We start from the raw sequence: 22,991 nt of genomic DNA on the forward strand, positions 1-22,991 counted from the left end.
AAAAATCCTTTCTTTTTCAGCTTCTCTGGCCTTCCCTAAACTATGGTCTTAAGCAGGTGTTGAAAGAAATGTATACCAAAGAAGTGGCAGCATCTTGGAAGAAAGTGTACTTTTACCTGTGTAAGCACATGAAGCAAGGAATGAAGGAGTACCACATGAAAGACAAGAACTCCATTTAGAACATAACCGGAGAGCACTTTCCTTAAAGCATAACACAGGAGCACTTTCTGTTTGTTTTCTTCAATATTTCATTTTATCAGTGCATAACATTTTGCATTATGATGTCACTAGGAGAAGTTTTCAATAAAATATTGAAAAATGTAACACCCTCTCCCCCAAATGAAGATCAATGCAGGTAATATGAAAGACATTGAGTAATGTTTAACTTTTTAAATTTTTTATGCATCCTATATGTATTTTGCTTTAAGTGCACTTCACTCATCCTTTACCAAAAATTGAAAACCATAAAACTTGTTTGCAAGAAATTTTTTTTGGACATCATCCATGTCAGAATTATGAAAAACCTTGCTGAGGATATGATTTTGTTACATGTGGGTATTCAGAGTATCATGTGATTGACATTTCTGGAAAGATGAAAATATTTTCTCTGAATGAGGATTTGTAATTTTATGCATTTGAACTGTGTTGCCCCATCCTGAAGGTATAGCAAAGTGTTGATATATATTCAATTTTTATACTTGAAGTGATCTTAATTTCAAAATGTGCATTGAAATCATTCAAGAAATCATGGTGCAAGTACTTTCCTAGAAAACACTTTGACCTGGCAGATCATTTTGTATGTCACTCAATGTATCCATGTCATTCTTTTGTGAAAAATGAAAGAATTAAAAATTCTGAACATCATATACATTTGTATGTAAATATTTATTTATCAAAATAAATCAATGTAAAACCATGTTGTATTACTCAATTAACTATAATCAAGGATGTTTATTTTCATAGCAATCAGCACTCCCCCAAATATTATCCTCCATATCTGTTTCCCCATATTTTAAAAAGTCATCCTCTGACTGTCTTCTTTTGTTTTCAGTTATTTAGTGTGTTTGTTTTTGCTTGGCCTGCCATTCATACTCCTCCTGTTCTAGCTGTGCTATCCGCCGTTTTATTGCAGTCCTCTTTTCTTCACCCTCTACTGACAAGTCATAAGAGGCTAGACCTTCTGATACTCTGAAAGTTGAAACAAATACATCAAATTCACCATAATCAAATGCTGATTTAAATGGGTGTATAGCTGACAATTTCATATCTGTACTATTTCTTGAATACAAAAATGATGACAAATGTATGCTTTGAAGTGGCATCCCTTGCCAATCTGTTGCATATTGGTATAGTAATAAACACTGTTTGTAACGCGTGTTATCACTGCTGAACTGAATTACTCAACATCTCCAATAATATATTGAAAGCAATGTTTCCAATAACATATTGAAAGCACCTTATCAAAAATCAAGATACAAACAAGTAGCTAAGGTCATCATACAAATCTGATTTGTGATATTTTTAATGCCATTTTTTCACCTACCAAAAACTGAAGAGGAGCAGATATTTAGAGATTAAACCCAGATCACCTGAATGATAAGCAGATATCGGGATCATATCATGTGATTGATTACAGATTGAGGTGAAACAAGAGATGTTTGTAAAACACATATGCCCCCCTTGGTGCAAAATTGAAAAGGGTTATACACACACATCATTTAATTGATAGTAGTATCATCAATTCAAAATATTGAGCAGACAACATCTTCCTATGTCAAGAGTGGATTGACCATGTGACCTAAAAATCAATAGGAGTCATCTACCCCTTATGCTGTACCAGTGTACTAATTTTGGTGTCAATCAAGCAAATAATTCTTAAAATATAGGAGACAATATATTACTATGTCCAGTTTAACCTTTGACCATGTGACCTCAAAATCAATTGGGGTCATCTTCTCTTGAAGATGTACCAGTGTACCAAGTTTGACATCTGTCAAGTAAAGGGTTCTCAAGATATTGAACAGACAGTATATTCCGTCCAGTTTGACCTTTGACCATGTGACCTCAAAGTCAATATGTGTCATCTTCTCCTGAAGATGTACCAGTGTACCAAGTTTGATGTCTGTCAAGCAAAGGGTCCTCAAGATATTGAGTGGACAGTATATTCCTATGTCCAGTTTGACCATGCAACCTCAAAATCAAGAGGAGTCATCTTCTTCTTAAAGACTCTCATCTATGGTCATTGTTTACCTGGCCAAGAGATCAGGGTGCTGTGTACACTTAGGATGTACACAGGAAGGGTCTCTGGGCTGTCTGCAATGTTTCTGTGGTCATAGTGAATGTTTAATGGTTGTATCTCTATGGCTAGATGACACAGTCTACACCCCCCCCCCCCTTCTTTTTCTCTTTTACTCTCAGTCATTGGCTCGATGAATAACTTCTTTTATAAATATAGAACTATCATAAATTGATAATATAAATTATTTCAATAAGTTACAAGTTTTAGAAATTAATGGGCAAATTATTGTTTGATTTCTGATTGTGTAATTTTTAATACATGTATATAGAGAGGGGAAATTACAATTATATTAAAATTGCGTGGTTCAGAGGTCTTTTAAAAAAGAATTGAATTACGAGAAAATAGCAGTTGTGGACAGGTCAATGCTATCAAAACTCTAGAATACAGGGCTTCCTCAAGATCTAAAGAATGCCAGTAGGTACTGACTGTTATTGTTATCAAAACACCTCTGGGGGGTCCCTCCAGACCACAGTGTCTGCAGATGTCACTCCACCTGAGATCTATTGTTAAATGTTTGATTGATAGAGGGCTAACAATTTGGGGGTGTTAACTTAAAGTTGGGTCTTTAAGAGGTACCAGTGTACCAAGTTTGATGTCTGTCAAGCAAAAGGTTCTCAAGATATAGAGTGGACAGTATATTCCTATGTCCAGAGTAGATTGACTTTTGACCTGAAAAACAATAGGGGTCCTCTTCTACTCATAACCACCCCAAATATGAAAAAGTGAATGGTTCTCAAGATATTGAGTGGACAACATGTGGTCTACCGACCGACCGACAGGTGTAATGCAATATGCCCTTCTTTGAAGAGGGATATAATATAGATCACATGATTATAGATACATTTACACATCTCTACTGTTACATAATGTAACCCTGTACAGATACTATGTACATATACTATGTCACTATACCGGTACTGTAGTATTATGTCATTACACAGGTACTGTACATAGTACTATGACACTATACAGGTACTGTAATACTATGTCACTATACAGGTACTGTAGTATTATTTCACTATACAGGTACTGTTATACTATGTCACTATACAGGTACTGTTATACTATGTCACTATACAGGTACTGTAGTATTATGTCACTATACAGCTACTGTAGTACTATGTCACTATACAGGTATTGTAGTACTATGTTATTATACAGGTACTGTTATACTATGTCACTATACAGGTATTGTAGTATTATGTCACTATACAGGTACTGTTATACTATGTCACTATACAGGTACTGTTATACTGTGTCGCAATACAGGTACTGTTACACTATGTCACTATACAGGTACTGTAGTACTATGTCACTATACAGATATTGTTATACTATGTCACTACACAGGTACTGTTATACTGTGTCACTATACAGGTACTGTAGTACTATGTCACTACACAGGTATTGTAGTACTATGTCACTATACAGGTACTGTAGTATTATGTCACTATACAGGTACTGTTATACTATGTCACTACACAGGTACTGTTATACTGTGTCGCAATACAGGTACTGTTACACTATGTCACTATACAGGTACTGTAGTACTATGTCACTATACAGATATTGTTATACTGTGTCACAATACAGGTACTGTTACACTATGTCACCATACAGGTATTGTTATACTATGTCACTATACAGGTATTGTTATACTATGTCACTATACAGATATTGTTATACTGTGTCACAATACAGGTACTGTTACACTATGTCACCATACAGGTATTGTTATACTATGTCACTATACAGGTATTGTTATACTATGTCACTATACAGGTACTGTAGTATTATTTCACTATACAGGTACTGTTATACTATGTCACTATACAGGTACTGTTACACTATGTCACTATACAGGTACTGTTACACTATGTCACTATACAGTTTCTGTAGTATTAAGTCACTATACAGGTACTGTAGTACTATGTCACTATACAGGTACTGTAGTACTATGTAACTATCCAGGTATTGTTATAATATATCACTATACAGGTATTGTAATACTATGTCACTATACAGGTACTGTTACACTATGTCACTATACAGCTACTGTAGTACTATGTCACTATACAGGTATTGTAGTATTATGTCACTATACAGGTACTGTAGTACTATGTAACTATACAGGTATTGTAGTACTATGTAACTATACAGGTATTGTAGTATTATGTCACTATACAGCTACTGTAGTACTATGTCACTATACAGGTACTGTAGTACTATGTCCCTATACAGATATTGTTATACTAAGTCACTATACAGGTACTGAGGTACTTTGTCACCATACAGGTATTGTTATACTATGTCACTATACAGGTACTATAGTATTATGTCACTATACAGGTACTGTAGTACTATGTCCCTATACAGATATTGTTATACTAAGTCACTATACAGGTACTGAGGTACTTTGTCACCATACAGGTATTGTTATACTATGTCACTATACAGGTACTATAGTATTATGTCACTATACAGGTACTGTAGTACTATGTCCCTATACAGATATTGTTATACTATGTCACTATACAGGTACTGTAGTATTATGTCACTATACAGGTATTGTAGTATTACGTCACTATACAGCTACTGTAGTACTATGTCACTATACAGGTACTGTAGTACTATGTAACTATCCAGGTATTGTTATAATATATCACTATACAGGTATTGTTATACTATGTCACTATACAGGTACTGTTATACTATGTCACTATACAGGTACTGTAGTACTATGTCACTACATAGGTATTATAGTACTATGTCACTATACAGCTACTGTAGTACTATGTCACTATACAGGTACTGTAGTACTATGTAACTATACAGGTATTGTAGTATTATGTCACTATACAGGTACTGTAGTATTATGTTACAGAACAGGTACTGTAAAACTATAACATTACAGGTACTTTAGCATTACGTTACATTACAGGTACTGTAGTATTATATCACAATTATAACTACTCCGCTAATTCAGTAATCGCAAATAAACCTCATATGTAAATCGACATCATCAGAGTTGGTTGCTATGTATTAACAAATGTAACTATGATGTCACAGTCGAACACAACAACATGAAACGTGAGCTTTCAAATGCATCTAAGATATCATACTTATCTAAGGTATTCTACACTGTCAATTTCCACTTATAGGTTTATGTATTAAGGTGAATAAGACTTTAATGATACCAAAACTGAATCTGTGGTGAAAATCTGAATAACACATTATACAGGGATTCGGTTCTATAGCCTTTTAACTTCATCCACAAGCGTGCTTCCAGCGAAGAAATGCATCGATTTGATGCAATATCTTTTTTCCGGTTACAGAAAATGATGAGTGTGATCCGATTGTATGTCACAAAACACTAGCTGATCTGTAGCTCTCTGGGAAAGTAATGGACAGATCAGGTCTGTAGCTCTCTGGGAAAGTATTGGACAGATCAGGTCTGTAACTCTCTGGGAAAGTATTGGACAGATCAGGTCTGTAGCTCTCTGGGAAAGTATTGGACAGATCAGGTCTGTAGCTCTCTGGGAAAGTATTGGACAGATCAGGTCTGTCCCCAATATTTTCCCAGAGAGCTACAGGTCTGCAGTTAACAACACATACTGTAGTACTATGTTACAGAACATGTACACTGTAGCATTATGTCATAGAACAAGGACTGTATTTTGATTTATCTTTTTATTCTAGCCCAACATTGCAACATGAAGTTTTCAGTTATTGATCAAATACACGCGAATGTACTTTATACGAAAGCAGTCAATCCCTAAGCTTACCAATGTTGAGCAAACTTGTAATACAATCCTTTAACAAATAAACATATTCAAAGGGAGTCATTGTCTAACAATTCTGAGTTACTACATATTAAAAAAAAATTCTATAGCAAAACAATATATTGCAGCAAAAGTTTTGCCTTTAGTCAGATGTTTTCATTGAAACCGATTTGAATGTGGAGTAGAAAATTGGGCACTGTTGAACAAGCCCAAATTTTGTTCTTCCCTATTGCAGATTCCTAATTCATGTGAATACTTATATCACAAAATGACCCATGAAATCAGATCACAAGGGTCATGAATTTGTGATTCGACTGCTGATCAAGAGTTTTTACATACATGTATTTCAGCAACATAAAAAAAATGAAATGCTCACATACATTTAGGAATCTACAGATACTTAATGCAGGTCACCACATTTACATTACTTCTGAGACTATAGGGGCATTGGCAAGGCAAGGCATCTTAGAGATAAAACATTTGGAGTTTTTCACTTACTAGCTGCTTCATCTTATGTTGACTGTCAATACACCTTTACAAATTAACTGAATTCTTCCTGCTGAGCTGATTTCTGAGCAATTAACCAGTTTCAATGTGTAAATCATTAAATAGTATTCACTAAGTATTAACAGATGTTTGTCAAGGAGAGTAACTCTTAAGAACAAAAAAAAAAAAAAAAAGAGAGAAACTAAGAATTTGTGGAGGATTTTGTAGTAATCATAATAAAAAAGATGGTGTCATAGAAAAAGTCTATTAAAATCATGTGTTGCACAACTAATAAGCTATTATATGAAATTCAATCTTAAATTCAGTTCACTTGCCATTTCCCTTAATGCATCAAGAGAAGCAACTGCAGCAATATATCAGAAAAACAACAATGCAGAGAAATTCAGGGAAGAGTGAATCTGCATGAGGGACTACACAGGAAGCATTCCTCTACTTTCACAATTTCTTCCACATCCCTCATCTTTCATTCCTGCTTCACTTTCCCTTTATTTTCAACTTCTCTTCCTTCCATCCACTTAAACTTTCAGATTAAGGTGTACGTATGTATTCAGTTCTTGAATTTTGCAAGATATTCAACCTATATATGAGGCCACAATGCTCACCTGAGTCACCCTAGTCCTGCTGTTCTCCAAAAGATTTTGAAAAGAAAGTTTTTAAATCTCTATATTCTCTCAAAAAATTTGGAACCCATATCGTAACTCTAGGGATAATGACTTAACCATACGTTGAATCCACACATTATAGGGATGTCTCAATGTCAATAACTTATTATAACTTGGCCTTGCTGTTCAGAAGGATATTTTTTTTACAGATTATTTTAAATTCCCATTATATTCATGTAAAACTTGGATTCCTTATTCTAGCCCCACTCTAATCCCAAGGTCCATAATTTGATGGGGGAAAAAAGCAAACTTTGAATCCACACAACTTGGGAATGTTTGCATATTAAAGGGGCATGGACATGATTTTTGATCGATTGAAGTTGACAGTTTTTGTTATAGAAATAAAAATCTTTTATATATGGATGGATTAAAAATAACTTTACACAGGAAACACTTTGTATTTACATAAAAGTTAAAACTGTGCTCCCTAAATCATATTTGTAAACACAAGATTTAAATCTAGAGTCAGACCAATGCACACACATTTCATAAGACTGTAAACAAATGCTTGTAAACCATGTGCAGAGCTTGGTGATAACACCTAGATATCTAAAAACTATGTCAATAACATTTAGCATTTTGACAGAGATTAATGCTAAATTAATTGATTTGAAGAAACATGACTTTGCACTACCTGAGGATGCTTGCATATTGATATAACTAATCCTGATCCTGCTGCTTTTGAAAATAAGATTTTTAATTAAAAGATGTTCTCCTACTTTACATAGCATCTATTCTTATGTAAAACTTTGATCACCTATTAATGACCCATCTTGGGGGCGGGCATGATTTGAACAAACTTGAATCTGTGCTACCTGAGGATGTTTGCATATTAATATGAGTAATCATGATTATGCTACTCTTGACTGAGAAGTTTTTAAACTTTTTTTCCAATATATTCTCATGTAATACTTTGATCTGCTATTATGGCCCAACCGTACCATTTCCACTAGGGGTATTTGAATCTGTTTGCCTGTTTTAAGATGACTAATCATGAACTACCTGTTCATAGGAAAAAAGATTTTTAAAGACTTCTTATTATAAAACCTGATGTAAAACAGCCAGAAATTGAACAACTAATACATCTGCACTTCCTGGGGATGCTTGCATATTATAAAATATGACTAATCATGGCCCTGTTACTCTTAAGAAAAAAATATCTTAAAAAGGTTTTTCCCTACATATTTCCATAAAACTTTGTTCCCTTGTTCTGGCACCACTCTACCCCCCCCCCCCCCCCCTCCTTGCAGCCATGATTTTGAAAAAACTTAAAATCTAAACTATCTGAGGATACTTGCATATAAATATGACTTAATATTAATATGATTAATAAAGGTCATGCTATTCTCAAGAAAAAGATTTTCAAAGGATCTTCCCCTATATGTTCCCATATAAAACTTTGTTTCCCTATTGTAGCCCCACCCTATCTCTCGTGACCATGACTTAAGCAAACTTGACACTACACTACCTGGGGATACTTGCATATGGATCTCACTAATCAAGTGATCTTGCTGTTTGTGAGATTTCAAAAGATTCCTTCCTATAAAAACTTTGACCCCCTATTGTGGTCCCAACAAATCCCAGGAGTCATGATTTTGAACAATTTTGAATTTACACTCATTAAAGAAGCTTTCACATAAGCTTTGTCATTTCTGGTTCAGTGATTCTTGAAATATGCCACCATGTTTTCACTATTTCTTAATTGATATTCCTTTGTAAAAGGCATGACCCTTCATTTGAACAATTCTGAATCCCTTTTCCCCAAGAATGCTTTATGGCAAGTCTGGTTGAAATTGGACCAGTGGTTCTGGAGAAGTAAAAGAGTTGTGACCTTGACTTTTCAGGTTTTCAGAGATTTATTCTGGGAACGAAAGTGTGACAGACAGAATGACGGACAGACAAACCCACTTGAACTTTCACTTTTTAAGTGAGTTAGGACTGTTAAATGCATGCTAGAGTTACTACTTCAAATCAATTAGACTTCAGCTCAGACAAACTAAAACGAAGGACTAAAACAGCATTATACTTACGGATGGAATTTATACATGCCATGTGCCACAAATTGAGAAATCACAAAGCACAGGATCAAAATGATTGTGTACTCAATAAAGTTTTCAATTATGAAAGGACTGTGAACATTTCTCTTGGTTTCCAATAAATCCCTGTAAATATAAATGGATTACAACAAAATGATGATAAATAATGTTACAATGATTTAGTAAATCTGATTTATCAGTTGTTACACAACAAGAAATCTATTGTATATTTGTTTATTTACATGGAGATATAACAAAAACAGTCTAATTCCACTTTACAAATGTTTTCAAAGGAGTTGATTGAGAGAAAATGAATACTAATCATTCTTTATAATTAAATTTTGGATGAACATATATTTCTTATCAAATTATAACTCACTCTCTCTCCTTTGCTTCAATTTCATTGTATGTCATTTCATCTGGTTGTTTTGTGAAACTCAGACAGTATTCATAGGCAGTCTTAAGCTCTCTGAATTTTTCCTCATCTCCTGTATTAGTGTCTGGATGAATCTGTAAAACAGAAAAAAAGCCCATGGGCAACATCGCTCACCTGAGTCAACTTGGTCGATATCTAAAGATTTCCCCTATAATTATATTCGCATGTAAAACTTTGATCCCTATTGTGGCCCCAACCTACCCCCAAGGGTCAAGATTTTAACAAACATGAATCTACACTATATCAGGAACCTTTCATGTAAATTTCAGCTCTTCTGACTCAATGGTTCTTTAGAAGAAGACTTTTAAATGACCCCAACCTATTTTCGCATTTTTTGATTATCTTCCCTTTCAAGGGGACATGGCTCTTCATTTGAACAAACTTGAAAGCCCTTCACTCAAGGATACACTTTCCAAAGTTTGATTGAAATTGGCCCAGTGGTTCTGAAGAAGTTGAAAATGTAAAAAGTTTACAGATGGACAGACAGACAGACAGATGATGGACAAAAGGCGATCAGAAAAGCTCACTTGAGCTTTCAGCTCAGGTGAGCTAAGAATTAAGATGTAATGCTGCTATAACTTTTTGATATTTACAAAAGCTAACACCAAAGGAATAATGAGTTACAAAATACCTTCTCTGATTCAAAGTTACTGGTTGAGCAATGCTACTCTCGAACACCCCCCCCCCCCCCCCCCCCCCTCTCTTTTGCTATTTCTGGTAGTAAATAACTTGAAGATTTTTTTACTGCATTCTCAGCATAATACACAATTACAAGTTTCACTCTGGGGACTAAACCCTCCTCTACCCTGAGATCATGATACACACACTCTGGGACCCAAACCCTCTACCCTGGGGACATGATACACACACTCTGGGACCCAAATTCCACCCTGGGGACATGATACACACACTCTGGGACCCAAATTCCACCCTGGAGACACGATACAACACATACAGTACATCTTCTCTTATAGTTGACCATGAGGAGAGAGGATTTTATGTAGAATTTCTTTGAAAGCAAGTTGCTTAAATTTAGAGGTGCCTATGTTGAAATTCACAATAAACAGTTTAATTTAATTCTGAACCAGTATGTTCAGAGAAGTTAAAAGTTTTGAACTTGCAGTTAAATAAAAAATACCTGTAATAGATATCCATCTTTTATAATGGGAAGATATGGTAATATCTAGTGGGGTTAATATCTATATTTTATAATGGGAAGATATGGTAATATCTAGTGGAGTTAATATCTATATTTTATAATGGGAAGATATGGTAATATCTAGTGGGGTTAATATCTATATTTTATAATGGGAAGATATGGTAATATCTAGTGGAGTTAATATCTATATTTTACAATGGGAAGATATGGTAATATCTAGTGGAGTTAATATCTATATTTTATAATGGGAAGATATGGTAATATCTAGTGGAGTTAATATCTATATTTTATAATGGGAAGATATGGTAATATCTAGTGGAGTTAATATCTATATTTTATAATGGGAAGATATGGTAATATCTAGTGGGGTTAATATCTATATTTTCTCTGTTATGTAGAATTATATATATAAAACACTAGTAGATTTAGTTAAAACTACTTTAACTCTAAATGTTTTAATATTATACGTCTTCTGTATTAACAGTTGGATATGATTCTTGTATATGGTGAAGACCTTGTAAATGTTAGAACCAGCAAGGACCGATGTCCAAACCTGTTGTATACCAATCACGCAATATGTTCAAAACAACACTAACACACCTGGGTCTGAAAATGGCCAAAAACTGAATTACAAAAACAATGCACTTACCTATATGTAACTCGCAAGAATGAAGATGTCCAATATGAATACTTAGTACTACAACATTTATAAAGAATCATGTTAGCTAGGCAAGGCTTTCTGATGATTTACTATCTTTGTGAGGAGAGTAGCATATCTAACAGAAACCCTTGGCTAACACAGAAAATAAAAAAAGTACTAGAAAGTTTCTTGGTTTATTTCCTTGATATACATGTATTTTCACATACCAGTTTTGATTTTTCAAAAAAAGCCTCTTTAATTTGTTCTTTTGTGGAACTCCGTGGTACTCCAAGTATTTCATGGTATGTTTTGACTTTTTTAAACCTGTAAGTGAAATAATGAAGATTATTTGAATTCAATGTCAAATAATCCAGCTTAATTGACCGAAGTTCCTTGCGTATATTACTTTGGGTTATCGCCTTGGTGGCTTTACTGTGACACATTTGTGGTACGACTTATTCGTATAACACACAACCAAGTATGACTTAACCAACAGCCCAATACCTGCCTCTTCCGTTTCCGCGTACAAGCAGACAGGTCAAGTTTTTTCCCCACCCACCCTTCCCAATTTAAAAAAAAAATAAAAAATAGTGCAATGACGAGCCATTGCCATATGCTCTACGAAGTAATCTGCTGCCAGTTTATATTTTTCAGAATCGAGGCCAGAGATAGACACATTTGTGCAGCAGGAGCGGATGCCACAACTCCTACTCAACTGGACTCAAAACCAGACAACAGTGCAACCGTGAGATTGACGACAAACACTGTACCACTGTTCGACCCAATTTTGGTCAACATCCATCACTTTCTCCTTCCTTATTCATGTCGCATTGTTACTTAATCAGGGCAGGTCTGGGGGGATATGATACAGGATAGTGTCCGTCCGATCTGGCCTGTTGTTCCCTGCCCATCTGTCATACAAAGACAGAGGGACTAATGTGGCTCATATGAGCAAGTAGTACTGGCTCATATGAAGTAGTAAGATGTGTATAGTGGCTCACGTGAAAAAGTTTTGATTCAAGTTAATTGGGGCACACAGGACTGCAGTCTTGGTGTCCTCTTCACCTCCTTAACTGGGAAGGGAGACCCCAGTTCCGGAATACCAGGGGGAGGTAATGGTAAGACTCACCGGGGGGCAATTTTGGTGGAACAGGGTAAAGCAGATCGGGCGGGCCCCTTTTCGGTCCCTTGATGTCGCAGTCTGGGATGTCGGCTCTCGTGCTCACACGAGGCCACCGGTTTGCCCTAATACCTATGGTCGGTACTCCGCATATCCCTTTAAACATGCAATTTCTTATTCTTGTACATGTACATGTAACATGTGGCCGTAGCTGCCAATTCACCCTGTGTGTACTATGTCCATTTCAGTTCTAATTGTATCATGTTATGAAGTCTGTCTGGTTATTCTAATAAATACAGTAAACTCAGTATGTGTTCTCTATTAAGCTAAAAGGCCAAAGGGGCCAAGAGTGGGCACCCGATATGGTTAGATGTGGGCTACCAACAGAGTGTTCAATTAATTACATTTTAATAATAATTTTCCCATTATTCAGCCATAGGGATTGTCATTTTGAAATGTTGAATGAAAATGTTCCCATTACACATTTATATGTAATGGGGAAAATAACTTGTATTATAGATATTCACTATATTTACCATGCTAATATTTTATCAATCTTTATTCCCATGAAAATTTTGACCCCATAATGTGGCCTCAACCTAGCCCCAAAGGATCCCTACATAACTGAGAATGAACTCACATGACACAGGGATGCCTCAACACCAATATGACTAATATGACCTTGCTGTTCTGGATAAGACCAAGGTCACAAGGTCATATATTATGTTATAATATCTAGCCATAAGAAATCTATATAAAAATATGAAAGCTCTATCTCAGATAGTTCAGGAGATATTGAATAGGTCAGATTTTTATTAAAAGTAGATCAAACTTTCAGCACAAGGTCACAAGTTCAAACACCAAAGTATAACATGGTTTTGTCATGGAGAATATATACACAAAATATGAAAGCTTTACCTTAAATAGCTCAAGAGATAGGCAAGGTTCTACAGAAAGTGGGTCAAGGTCATAAGATCAAATACGATTGTATCACAAAGTCTTGTCATAAAGAAGTTTTCTTAAAAGTAGGTCAAATTCCAAGGCCACAAGGTAAAATGTCATAGTATGGAATGAAAGGTCTTGCCATAAGAAATATACATACAAAATATGAAAGATCTACCTTAAATATTTCAGGAGATATTAGATAGGTAAGATATTTCAAACGTAGATCCAACTTCAAGGTCAAAAGGTCAAACTTCACAAAATGATAAGGCCATAAAGAGTCTATACACAAAATATAAAAGCCCTACATTAAACTGTTCAGGAGATATTGAATACGTAAGTCAAACTCCAAGGTGAAACGATCAAACACTATTGAGTACAAAATTCCAAGGCCACAAGGGTCAAAGGTCATAGTATGAAAGGCCTTGCCATAAGAAATATACATACAAAATATGAAAAATCTACTTATATAGTTCAGGGCATATTGAACAGGTCAGATTCTTATTAAAAGAAGGTCAAACTTCCAGGTCACACACCAATACATTACTTGAAAGATCTTTCTGCAAAGAATGTATATACAAAATAAAAGCCCTAGCTTAAATAGCTCAAGAGATATTTCTAAAGATTTTTCATATAAATAAGCATATAACACTTTGCTCCCCTATTGCGGCCCCACCCTACCCCAGGTACCATGATTTGCACAAACTTGGATCTACTCTATGTCAAAAAGCTTTCATGTAAATTTCCACTTTTCTTGCCCAGTGGTTTTTGAGAAGATTTTTAAAGATTTTCCCTATATATTTGCATATAAAACTTCGATCCCCTAATGTAGAACCACCCTTCCTCTGGGGGCCATTATTTCAAGAAACTTGAATCTGCAATATGTCTGAAAGCTTTCATGTAAATTTGGGGTTTTCTGTCCCACTGATTTTTGAGAATAAGATTTTTCAAGATTTTTCTGTATACTCATATGTAAAAGTTTGATCCCCTATTGTGGCCCCATCCCACCCCCAGGGGCCATGACTTTTAAGAAACTTGTTTCTGCACTATATTAGGAAGCTTTTGTGTAAATTTCAGCTCTTCTGGCTCAGTGGAAAAAGATTTTTAAATGACCCCACCCTATTTTTGCATTTTCATGATTATCTCCCCTTTGAAGGGGGCATGGCCCTTCATTTGAAGAAACTTGAATCCCTTTCACCCATGGATGATTTGCACCAAGTTTGATTGAAATTAACCCAGCGGTTCTGGAGAAGAAGATGACAATGTGAAAAGTTTACGGACAGACGGCAGACAAAAGCTTTCATCTCGTGATGGATTTGATGTTTAAATTCCTATGTCCACAAGCTCTTCATGTGCACAGAGTCAAATACTTTCTCTAAGTCCACAAAATGCAAATACAATCCAGTGCTCCGTTTGTGTGCCTGTTTGATGATATTCCTCAGGATGAATATCTGATCACATGTTCCTCTTGCTGGTCTAAATCCTGCTTGTTCCTTTCTTAGTGCTTTTTCCACATCCTTCATTCTGTCTATCATTATTCTTCCAAACACCTACTCATCACTGATAGCAGTGTCACTTCTCTCCCGTTGTTACAGTCTCTCATGTTTCCACCAAGATCTTCACAATTAGTTGCTTCATCCACTTTTCTGTGACTCTTTCATCTTTCCATATAATATTGAACAGGTCTGTGAACAGATTTGTGAACTTCTTACTTGTCTCTTCCATATCCACCTTTAGCAGGTCTCCACTCACATTGTCTACTCCATGTGCCTGACCTTTCTTCACATTTTTCAGTGCTGACATCACCTAAACTGTCTGCTGTTTATTTCTCCCACTTCTTCTATAACTTCCATTTCTTCATCTGCTGTTGGGTGTTTTGGCTCTTCCCTGTTGAGCACTCCCTTGAAATGATCTACCCATCTCACCACCCTCTCTTACTCCTCTGTCCTCAGCATGCCATTTGTATTCTTCACTCCTTCCAAATGTTAGTTCCCAAGCTAAGTTGTACAGCTCCTTCCATTCTAACCTCCTTTGCTCTTTATGCTTTTCTGCCAGATCTTCCATCCACATTCTCTTGTCATTTCCCACACTCCTCTTCACCTCCCTGTCCTTTTCCATAAACTTCTGCCTCAGTCTCGCCATCACTCTCTCTAACCTCACCTTAGCTAGCTTCACTTTCACCGCTCTTCATGCTTCTACTTTCTTCCAAGTCTCCCCTTCTATCCATGATAGGCTCTTCTTTTAACAATCACCTTTTCTGCTGCCTCTATATACACTTTTCCATAGCTTCATTCAGCTTAGTTCCATCAGTGCTTGGAACCTGTTCCTCATCTTCACTCTGTACTTTTCTCTAATCTCCAGTTTCTCAAGATCACATTTCTCTCTCCCTTGCTTTGTTCCTCTGCCTTAATTTCTTCAAGCTAAGCTGTGATCACTGCATACATCATCACCCTTCACTGCTCTAGTATCCAGCACTGATGACCTCATCTGTCCCGATACCAGTATGTGATCTATCTGGTTCTCTGCTCTCCCATCTGACCTCATCTGTCCCGATACCAGTATGTGATCTATCTGGTTCTCTGCTCTCCCATCTGACCTCATCTGTCCCGATACCAGTATGTGATCTATCTGGTTCTCTGCTCTCCCATCTGACCTCATCTGTCCCGATACCAGTATGTGATCTATCTGGTTCTCTGCTCTCCCATCTGACCTCATCTGTCCCGATACCAGTATGTGATCTATCTGGTTCTCTGCTCTCCCATCTGGCGGTCCATGTTGTATTGTGGACTTCTTTATGCAGTAATATAGTTCATGTGATTACCATCCCATTTGTGCTGGCAAACTTGCACAACCTCCCATCATTGTCACTCATCTCTCCCATTCCACATGCTTTCCCATGATATGCTCTGTCTCTGTTGTCTGCACCGACCTTATAGCATTGAAGATGCCCATCACCAACATGAGATCATTCCTATTTCACTGATCTATTGTCTCTAGCTGTAGAACTCCTCTTTGTCTCCTTCCTCGGTCCCACATGTTGGTGCATACACCTGTACTACTGTCACCTTCCTGTATACACCTGTACTACTGTCACCTTCCTGTATACACCTGTACTACTGTCATCTTACTGTATACATCTGTACTACTGTCATCTTACTGTATACACCTGTACTACTGTCATATTACTGTATACACCTGTACTACTGTCATCTTACTGTATACACCTGTACCACTGTCACCTTCCTGTATACACCTGTACTACTGTCATCTTACTGTATACACCTGTACTACTGTCACCTTCCTGTATACACCTGTACTACTGTCACCTTCCTGTATACACCTGTACTACTGTCATCTTCCTGTATACACCTGTACTACTGTCATATTACTGTATACACCTGTACTACTGTCACCTTCCTGTATACACCTGTACTACTGTCATCTTACTGTATACACCTGTACTACTGTCACCTTCCTATATACACCTGTACTACTGTCACCTTCCTGTATACACCTGTACTACTGTCATATTACTGTATACACCTGTACTACTGTCATCTTACTGTATACACCTGTACTACTGTCACCTTCCTGTATACACCTGTACTACTGTCATCTTACTGTATACACCTGTACTACTGTCACCTTCCTGTATACACCTGTACTACTGTCATCTTACTGTATACACCTGTACTACTGTCACCTTCCTGTATACACCTGTACTACTGTCATCTTCCTGTATACACCTGTACTACTGTCACCTTCCTGTATACACCTGTACTACTGTCACCTTCCTGTATACACCTGTACTACTGTCATCTTACTGTATACACCTGTACTACTGTCACCTTCCTGTATACACCTGTACTACTGTCATCTTACTGTATACACCTGTACTACTGTCACCTTCCTGTATACACCTGTACTACTGTCATCTTCCTGTATACACCTGTACTACTGTCACCTTCCTGTATACACCTGTACTACTGTCACCTTCCTGTATACACCTGTACTACTGTCATCTTACTGTATACACCTGTACTACTGTCACCTTCCTGTATACACCTGTACTACTGTCACCTTACTGTATACACCTGTACTACTGTCACCTTCCTGTATCAAAATATAAGCCTGTATGCAGAATAGATCATTGCACTGATGACCCTACTGCTCACTGGCTTCCATTCCATAAGACTTTTCTGTGCATCCTGTGACATCATCAGCACCATCCTTATACTATGCTGGTCTTCTTCTCCTGCATACAATATTGTTTTTCCTGTTGCCAGCCTTGTTTTGCCAATCCCTATCCACCTACACTCACTTATGCTGATAATATTCACTCTACCTATTCATCTCATTTGCCATTTACACTGCTACCCCTGCAGATACATTATCTGTTTATCTGTACATTCCACGTTCCCCATCATGTGCATCCTTTGGGGGCTACCATTGATCTGGTCAGGTGTTGGGCTTGTCATAGGCTTCAACCCAATGTGGTCATGCTGCCGTCTCCATTCCCAATATCCTCAGCCCCAACGGCAGTCATCCCAGACTGATTCAAATTTCAAGTGTCATCAGTTTCTGTATCAACATCTTTTTCCGTGAATGGGGTGTTAACCTAGACCCAACCCCCAGCCTGGAGGACCAAGGGTTTCCTTCCCTCAGATGACTGCATTTTCATGCTCATGAGCTCCATCTGCTGGGGTTTGGAATCACAGTTTTCCTTCTCTTAAGGGGATTTATGTCAACACTGGCCAACCACTTGCCAAAACTATGTCAAAGGTCAATGTTAAGGTCACAATGTCAACAAATCTGGTATCGTGGAAAGGTCTTCTCACACAAAATGCACAAGCTAAATATGAATGCACTACCGCTTTCAATTTAAAAGATATGGCTCATATTAGAATTTTATAAAAGTAGATCAAAGGTCAATATTAAGGGTACCAGGTCAAAGATTTTGGTGTCAATGGAAATGTCTTGCCACAAAAAATACATATACCAAGTACAAAAACTCTACCTCTTATGGTGTAAAAGATATGACCAAGGTTAAAGTTTTTTGTCACAGATAGACAGGCAGACAGGCCAAAAACTATAACCCCCCCCCACCCCCACCCCCCGAATCAAAGGGTAAAAAAGCTGGAATTATCAACATCTGGACACTGTGATGAGTGTTTTGATAAATTCTTACAAAGCAGCTGTTTCAACCTCAACTTATCATAAATACTTGTTAATAGTTTTAACATTGAAAGTTATGTTTTAAACTAGCAAGCCCAACCTATTGTCAAGTAATGTCATCTTCAACAATTTTACCGCGATCACTCATCCAGTGGAAGTAGAAGTAAAAGTTGAGAGAAACCCTAGGGTATGCATGTCTTATGAGAAATGTAGGACACAATTTTGAAAAGATTTTCAAGGACAAAGCATGTGTTGCCAATTTATAAATTGAATAATCATTAGCCTTTTTTGTTGTTAAGACCAGACTTTCCTAGGTCACACTGATGAAGCTTAACTAAAATATAGAAGATGTAATTAAGATAATTTAAACTTACAAATATGAAATATAACTGTACACTTATGGGGAAGATAAACCAAATAGCAGCTCCAAAAATCAATTATGGTATACAATCTAATTACCCACTGATTTAAATTGATATTTATTTTAGCCATGCAAATTTAATTCATTTCCTGTAAAGATACTGAAACTAACCCTATGGACAATGCTGTAAACCTATGGACAATGCTGTAAACCTTACCTTGTAAAAGATGCTGAAAACTGTCTTACAGAGACAAATCTAGCTCTACTGCAGAAGCACTGTAGTACTGACATCACAACCTACAACAAATAAGAAAGTGTACATCATTTTCAAGAACACACCGTACATCCAGAGTATCTGGCAAAAGGAAATGTTTAAGAAATATTGACATCACAAGTTTATTATATTGAAAGATTGGATTCTATTTTAATTTTCAAATGCTTTTGGGGTTTTTTTTTAAATTTTAATGGTACAATGTATATAATTTTCAAATAAATGCAATTGTAAAATAATTGAACATATGGAACTTGGATGATAAAACATTGATTCCCTAATCTTGAGTATTCTGATAGTAAATGTCTTTAACAATAATAAAAATTACTTAAACAATTTCTTAACATTAAGAAATATGTAAATTATAACTGAAAATTTTATGTCTAGGCTATGGAATCCTATAACTGCCATGTGCTCCATCATAACATTGCTGTGTTGGTACAATAAAAAAATGTTACAATGCTTGTATGGTGATGTCATGATGGTATGATGCTACCATCATACCATTTTTTCATCGCCATCGTACCATTGCCCTCCTTAATTTGTGTATCTATGCATGTGCGAACAACTAAATGCACATGCATTCATTAGAGGAATGGTGTTTGAAAAAATGGCTAAAATATATTGTTTCAATAAGTATTTCCACACTTCTGTGATTTAAAAAAAATTTAAAATAATAGGGGGCTGGCACTTTTTCTGACTGAAAAAAAAATTTCCTTACTATTTGCTACAGGAAAATTAATTTACCAGCCTAGTGTCCCCCTACCATGAAAATGCAGTAGATCTGCTACTATAAGGATGAATTTGCCCACTACAATCCTATCCCCACATAAAACAAGAGGCCCATAGGCCTTATTAGTCACCTGAGGATTAGTTAAAAGTAATCACTGGCGCCAAGGGCTATGAAATCTATAAAAAAATTCTTGTTCTGCATATCTAAACTAAATTCTAATATTAAGCACGAGTATAAAATAACATGTGTTCTTAAAACACAAATGCCCACAAAAGTGCCTATACTCAGAAAAGACTTTACATGCTATATGTAATATTAACACTATATGACTATTTTGGACCCGCTCTAGAGTCAGAACCCTGGGGTTGCGAAATTCCCAATTTTGTTACATTCATTTCTGCTTTTCCTAAATTTACATGCATTAATTTTTATTCAGTATCAGCAAAATTAAAAATGTCTTTAAAATGATAAACATTATAATCACTATAATAATTTTGGCTCCCTCCTAGAACCAAAACCCTTACCCCTGCAAGGGATCATGAAATTTACAATTTTGGTAAAGGACTACCTGCTACTTCTAAATATCCATTGAGTAATACTTTCAATTTAGTATAAATAGCAATAAAGAAAATATCATTTAATTAGCTCATTTTACCAAAATTTTATTCAATGGCTCGTTAAAACACCTCTTATGAAGAATTATTTCACCATCGAAAGAGTGATATCATTTTGAATCTTGTGTACCCTAGTTCACGTCGTTCTGCGATGTTACATAAAATAAGTAAAAGCAGGTAGATCTTATTTTCTTAATCATATATAATTACTCCTCGACTAACGCGATTACACCATGTCTCCTATGTTTGTTGATAAACAACGATGCTGAATATGATGTCACAATGCACTGTTCACATCAATTGCATTATATTTCCCATGTTCAATGAATAGACGGATCAAATGTATAAAGTCATGTAACAAGGTGTTAGGGTGTTTTCATAAAGTGCTAATTTTTTGTTCTGTTATGGATATAAATACTACTGCCTAATACTTTTTGCTTTGCCCTTAAAAATGGCCACGCCATAAGACATATTATCGTAATATGATGCAAATGAATAATCAATCGTTTGAAATTGTGGTTATAAAATTCTTACCAATATGAGATCAGCTGCCATTTTATGATGACCATAATAGAGGGCGAAGCCCTCTCACGGCCCAAAGGGCCGTGAGAACAGAGCTCTCCCTATAGGTAACACGTATATACATGTTTAAAAGGAAAATGATGAAAAATTAAACCATACCTATGGAACTTTAAAAGTTTGGTACCAATGGCATCGATTGGAATATTAGCGCGTGGACATGTATTCCTCCATTTTGAATCTCGTCTACCCTAGTTCACGTCGTTTTGAGATGTTACACATAAAATCCGTAAAAGCATGTTAATCTTATTTTCTTAATCATATATAATCACTCCACGATTAACGCCATGTTCAAACGATATGTTTGTAAATTTGCTAAATAACGACGCTGAATATGATGTCACAATGTACTGTTTACATCAATTGTGTTATATTTCCCGCGTTCAATATATAGGCGGATCAAATGTCCAAAATTAGAATGCTTTGATACAGCTACGTCCGCGTGATAACTTCGGGTTATTTTTGTCCTGTTTTGGATATAGATACTAATGCCAAAACTTTTTTGCTTCGCCCTCAAACACGGTTGCGCCGTAAAACATATTATATACTACAGTCATCAACTTGTACACAGTGATACTAAATTGTCTGTCATTTCATTAAATATTGTTGTATCAAGTCACTTTTTTGTTTCCACATTTAAAAAGGATATAGAAAATACCCACAGCAAAAAACATTTTACATTTTTTATTTTAGAATTTTCTACGGGCATTGCTACTGTATGAAACTAAATAGTTGAATTACTACTACAGATACGACCATTGCCTGTCTCATGGATAGAATGTTCTATCGTTAAAATGATAATGTCCTACGGACCCGGTGGTCGGGTGGTGAGAGGACTGTCCTGAGACAGATTATTCTAACTACCGGCTCACTGTGTTTTGCTTTGTTCTTTTTAGTAGAATTACTTACACACAAGTACTAGAGATGACACTCTGCTTTATATGACGAAAGTTGTCTTCTTATAATTTGTCACTATATCACTTACTTAGCTTGGTAAAACGTACGTGAAGGTTGACATTTCCTCTTTTTCTTGCAGGAAATAAGAAACGCCTCGTAAGATATAAACTCAAATTGTTAGAAAATAACAATTCCGGAAAATTCCTCTAGAAATGACGGTCTCCGGTCTTCTCCGTGTCTGTATTTTGTTTGTATGAACATGTCTATATTTTTATGTGTTCCTTTCTATTCCTTCTAAATGGTTTGTTAGTGCTAGCAATATTCTTATAAGGTCTCCTTTCAGTTTGCTGTACACTACAAACATTTTGAGTACTTTATACATTTGTATGTATTTTTATGCTGCCCCTTGAGGGTCATTAATTGGAAAATAAATATGTTTTATGTTCTATTGATTAACTATATATGTATGTCATAGCTGGCCCCGCATTTTTCTACAACGTACTTTTCCCGTTTCTATTACTTGCAAAGTTGATTATTTTTCTATCTATATATATAGGCTGCCCCACCCTCTAGTGGTGTTGAATTGTGGTACATGTAGATGTAAATTTGAACAGAACAAACCTTCGGTTCCCCCTCCCACGATTTACTGCGGATTTTGAGGTCTGGGAGGATGTGGGTGTGGGTGGGTGTTTCTTTATTGTGTCGCCTGCGTTACGCAGTGGCGACATATAGGGATCACTATCCGTCGTCTTGCGTCGTCTGGCGTCGTCGTCGTCAC

At 36.2% G+C, this 22,991-nt stretch overlaps 2 protein-coding genes across 2 annotated transcripts in view; one reads left to right on the forward strand and one right to left on the reverse strand.

Annotated features, from left to right (window-relative positions):
* Positions 1 to 916, forward strand: part of LOC125650890 (uncharacterized) — a 29,479-nt gene extending 28,563 nt beyond the window's left edge. The window contains exon 3 of the mRNA XM_048879462.2: positions 21 to 916. Within this exon, the coding sequence (XP_048735419.1) occupies positions 21 to 179 (159 nt within the window). The 3' untranslated portion in view covers positions 180 to 916. The remainder of the gene's footprint in view (positions 1 to 20) is intronic.
* On the reverse strand, positions 867 to 22,361 carry LOC125650889 (uncharacterized). The gene is made up of 6 exons (XM_056164649.1): positions 22,321 to 22,361; positions 19,337 to 19,416; positions 11,749 to 11,845; positions 9,666 to 9,796; positions 9,281 to 9,412; positions 867 to 1,188 (listed from the first exon to the last, which is right to left on the reverse strand). Exons 2-6 carry the CDS (start codon positions 19,408 to 19,410, stop codon positions 1,056 to 1,058), a joined length of 567 nt encoding a protein of 188 aa, XP_056020624.1. The 5' UTR covers positions 19,411 to 19,416; positions 22,321 to 22,361; the 3' UTR covers positions 867 to 1,055.
* Between the last annotated feature and the right edge of the window lie 630 nt (positions 22,362 to 22,991).

Source organism: Ostrea edulis, chromosome 5 (assembly GCF_947568905.1).
Source record: "Ostrea edulis chromosome 5, xbOstEdul1.1, whole genome shotgun sequence".
Lineage (NCBI taxonomy): Eukaryota > Metazoa > Mollusca > Bivalvia > Ostreida > Ostreidae > Ostrea > Ostrea edulis.